Genomic DNA, 3,014 nt, shown 5'->3' with positions numbered 1-3,014 from the left:
GGACAGTGATGCCAAACACAGCCAACAAACTCGGTTAGTTTCAGAGAGACAAACCAAAGCTGCTAGAATGACCCGGAACCTTCTGGACTGTGTGGCAGCACGGCGCCTGTGTGCACGTCTTCATGTGTTCAATGCTTGATCCCGGTGTCACTTCTCATTATTACACGTACTTGGAAATGTGCAAAGAATCAAAGCGTAGCTGTTTTACACTGAACATAAAAATGAGCACATATATTGAAATGTGTGCTTTGAATGATTAGTTTTGTACAGCTTACGCTGTGGGAGATGGTTACAGCCACGCCAGTGTGAGACCTTTGATGCTGTTTCCATAGTAACCCTATAAGAAGACCGCCTTTGTTCTGGTGGCGGTGTTTTTGCTCGCACATGCAGACCCAGCAGAGGAAGCATGCATGTTTTTCATGTAGTTCAGGCTCAGTTTAATATGATGACCCAGCCTTGAACTGTGGTTTAGCAGTTAGTCCTCATGGTAGGTGAAGCTGAAGGACCCTTTTTGTGGGGTCTCCTCTCGTGTGCACTTTCCTGTGCACTAATGCTACTGCACACTTGAGTGCTCACCTCCACCAAATACTGACCGTTTCTTTTCTGTTTCCTTTTCCACTCTTTCTCCATTCTCATCTCTCCTCACCCGATCCTCTGCTCCATCTGCCTTTCTGCTCCCACCACCTCCTCTTTCCATCTCCCAAACACTGTTCCACCTCACCTCTGCGGCCCTCCTTTCCCATCACCAATTCACCTTTCCTCTTCTCTACCTCCACCCTTCCTGTTTCTCCTGTGATCGGCTCCTCTAGTCTCCAGAGGGGAAAGGCAGCGAGTCCCAGCCCACTCCAGTGACCAATCGAGAGCTTCTGGGCTCCCATCTCACTGCTGATAGGCTGGGCGGGTCTGTCCAGGTACTGAGAGGAAGGGTTGGCTCTGTCTGTCTGTCTGCCTGTCTGTCTGCATGACTTCCTCTGTCTCTGCAGAAGGGCTGATCTCAAGTCTGTTACAAAGACACGCGGGACCAGTTCTTACCACATCATGTTTGATAGTGTCCTACATTAATTTGGCAGTATTTATGTCTTCACCCTTCTGTTACTGTCAGCTTTAGAGGGGGGGGGGCTCCTCTGTAGATGGAGAAGAGGTTACAAAGGTCACGTGATGATGTTTGAACACATCAGTGACAAAGAGCCATCAGTTTGATAGTGTCCTACATTAATTTGGCAGTATTTATGTCTTCACCCTTCTGTTACTGTCAGCTTTAGAGGGGGGGCCTCCTCTGTAGATGGAGAAGAGGTTACAAAGGTCACGTGATGATGTTTGAACACATCAGTGACAAAGAGCCATCAGTTCATAATTAGCAGATTAGTTATTGCTGAAAAACCAAAAGTGGAACTTGTGGCTCTGCTGATGAAACGTTTAGTCAAGTATCCAGATTACTTAAACGTGTTGATCATCGTGCACAAGTTACACCTTTTCCAATTGCCCAATCAAAGATCAGCTGGTGAGGTGGATGTGTCGGTGTTGCTGTTTGCCTCGAATACATGTGACATGGTGGTAACAGCGTCACGACGGCAAACACTTTATCTGGCAGCTGTGTCGTGCTGCGTGTCGTGCCCAGCAAACGTGCGGCGACATCAAATCAAATGTTTGGTCTGTGATTTCTGCAGGTGTGGAAGCAACACGCAGAGCTTCACAGCAGCATGTGTAGCACTGTGAGATAAATATAATGATCAAAGCAAAGATGATTTGTATACACGGGTCTGCTGTCATGTTGCTAAACACGTGTCCCCTCTGGTGACCTGTGAGCGTTTGGAATGGCGGTGGCGTGTTTTTAACACAAAGCGTTGGCAGCTGCTTTGGTCAGACGCACGCTCGGCCTCGTTCTCGTCACTTCTCTCTGACGTGTGAGAGGTTTGAGGAAGATTTCAAAGAAACGAAAAAGCAAACATTTTCATCAGCAGTAGAAACCGCGTGAAACAAACGGAGCCATCGAGCAGACGTGCCGTGTGTGCTGCATGGCAGTAAAACATGTGGACGTGTGTGCAGAGCTGTTGTGTCCACATCAAGCTCAAATTCATCCTCTCGTCTGTGTATGAAGCGTTTTAGTGTTTAATGAAAAACCCCAAATTGACCCCAAACGCCACCTGGGTGGGAACCAGCAGCTGGATCTGACTGAATGTGGACATAATGTCGACTTTTTTGATTTCTTTTCTTTGTTCCACCAAATTTCAGAAGTGTGACCTCTGTGCTCATCACGCTTCTCCAATTCTGTCCTTCAGGTGATGAGTTCAACCAACGGTGAGCTGAATACGGATGACCCCACTGCAGGACACTCCAATGCACCAATCACAGCCAACCCAGAGGTTGAAGTCGCTGACGATACCAAGTAAGAATTCAAGAATTACAATCTTTTTTTATTTTTCACTTCAGTGTAGGTTCAGTTTTTTCTTTCAGCTCAGATTTAAACTGAGAAAGTGTACTTTATTGGTCCCCGTGGGGAAAATCGCTCTCTGCATTTAACCCATTCACTCAGTGAAGCAGTGGGCAGCCATTGGGCGCCCGGGGAGCAGTGTGTAGGGACGGTACCTTGCTCAGGGGTACCTCAGGGTAGCTGTTCAGGGGAATCGAACCCCCGACTTTCTTATCATGGGGCCACCACTCTACCTACTGAGCTATCCCTGCCCCTAGGAAACGAGACGTTCCTGTGGGCGGTGCTGTAACACACTCACACCCAGCATCACTGCTTCACACACACAGTAGGCTTTTACTCTGAAACTTCCTGCTTCAGGAAGTGCTGACTCTGCATTCACTGTATGTTGACAAACCTGTCACAGTGCTGTGTGATTGTATCATCAGCTAGCTGTGCGCCTCTCAGCCACTGCACAGGCTGAGCCCATCTTTGGGGATAACACAGTAATAACTGTTTTGGGAACATTACATATTAATAATGTAATCAGCAGTGATGGAGCAGACGATGGGACACACAGGAGGCTATAGAGATCGACAGACCACGT

The 3,014-nt window shown here is 47.7% G+C and overlaps 1 protein-coding gene across 1 annotated transcript in view; it reads left to right on the top strand.

Moving 5' to 3' along the window:
* Positions 1 to 3,014, top strand: part of LOC102202288 (casein kinase I isoform gamma-2-like) — a 29,128-nt gene that overhangs the window by 23,457 nt on the left and 2,657 nt on the right. The window contains exons 7-8 of the mRNA XM_005754399.1: positions 810 to 911; positions 2,280 to 2,386. Of these exons, the coding sequence (XP_005754456.1) occupies positions 810 to 911; positions 2,280 to 2,386 (209 nt within the window). The remainder of the gene's footprint in view (positions 1 to 809; positions 912 to 2,279; positions 2,387 to 3,014) is intronic.

The sequence above is a fragment of the Pundamilia nyererei genome, unplaced genomic scaffold, assembly GCF_000239375.1.
Source record: "Pundamilia nyererei isolate P.nyererei 1_Seehausen unplaced genomic scaffold, PunNye1.0 scaffold00559, whole genome shotgun sequence".
Classification (NCBI taxonomy): Eukaryota; Metazoa; Chordata; class Actinopteri; order Cichliformes; family Cichlidae; genus Pundamilia; species Pundamilia nyererei.
Note: the sequence above shows the minus strand (reverse complement) of the source record. Positions and strands in the feature narration are given on the sequence as shown.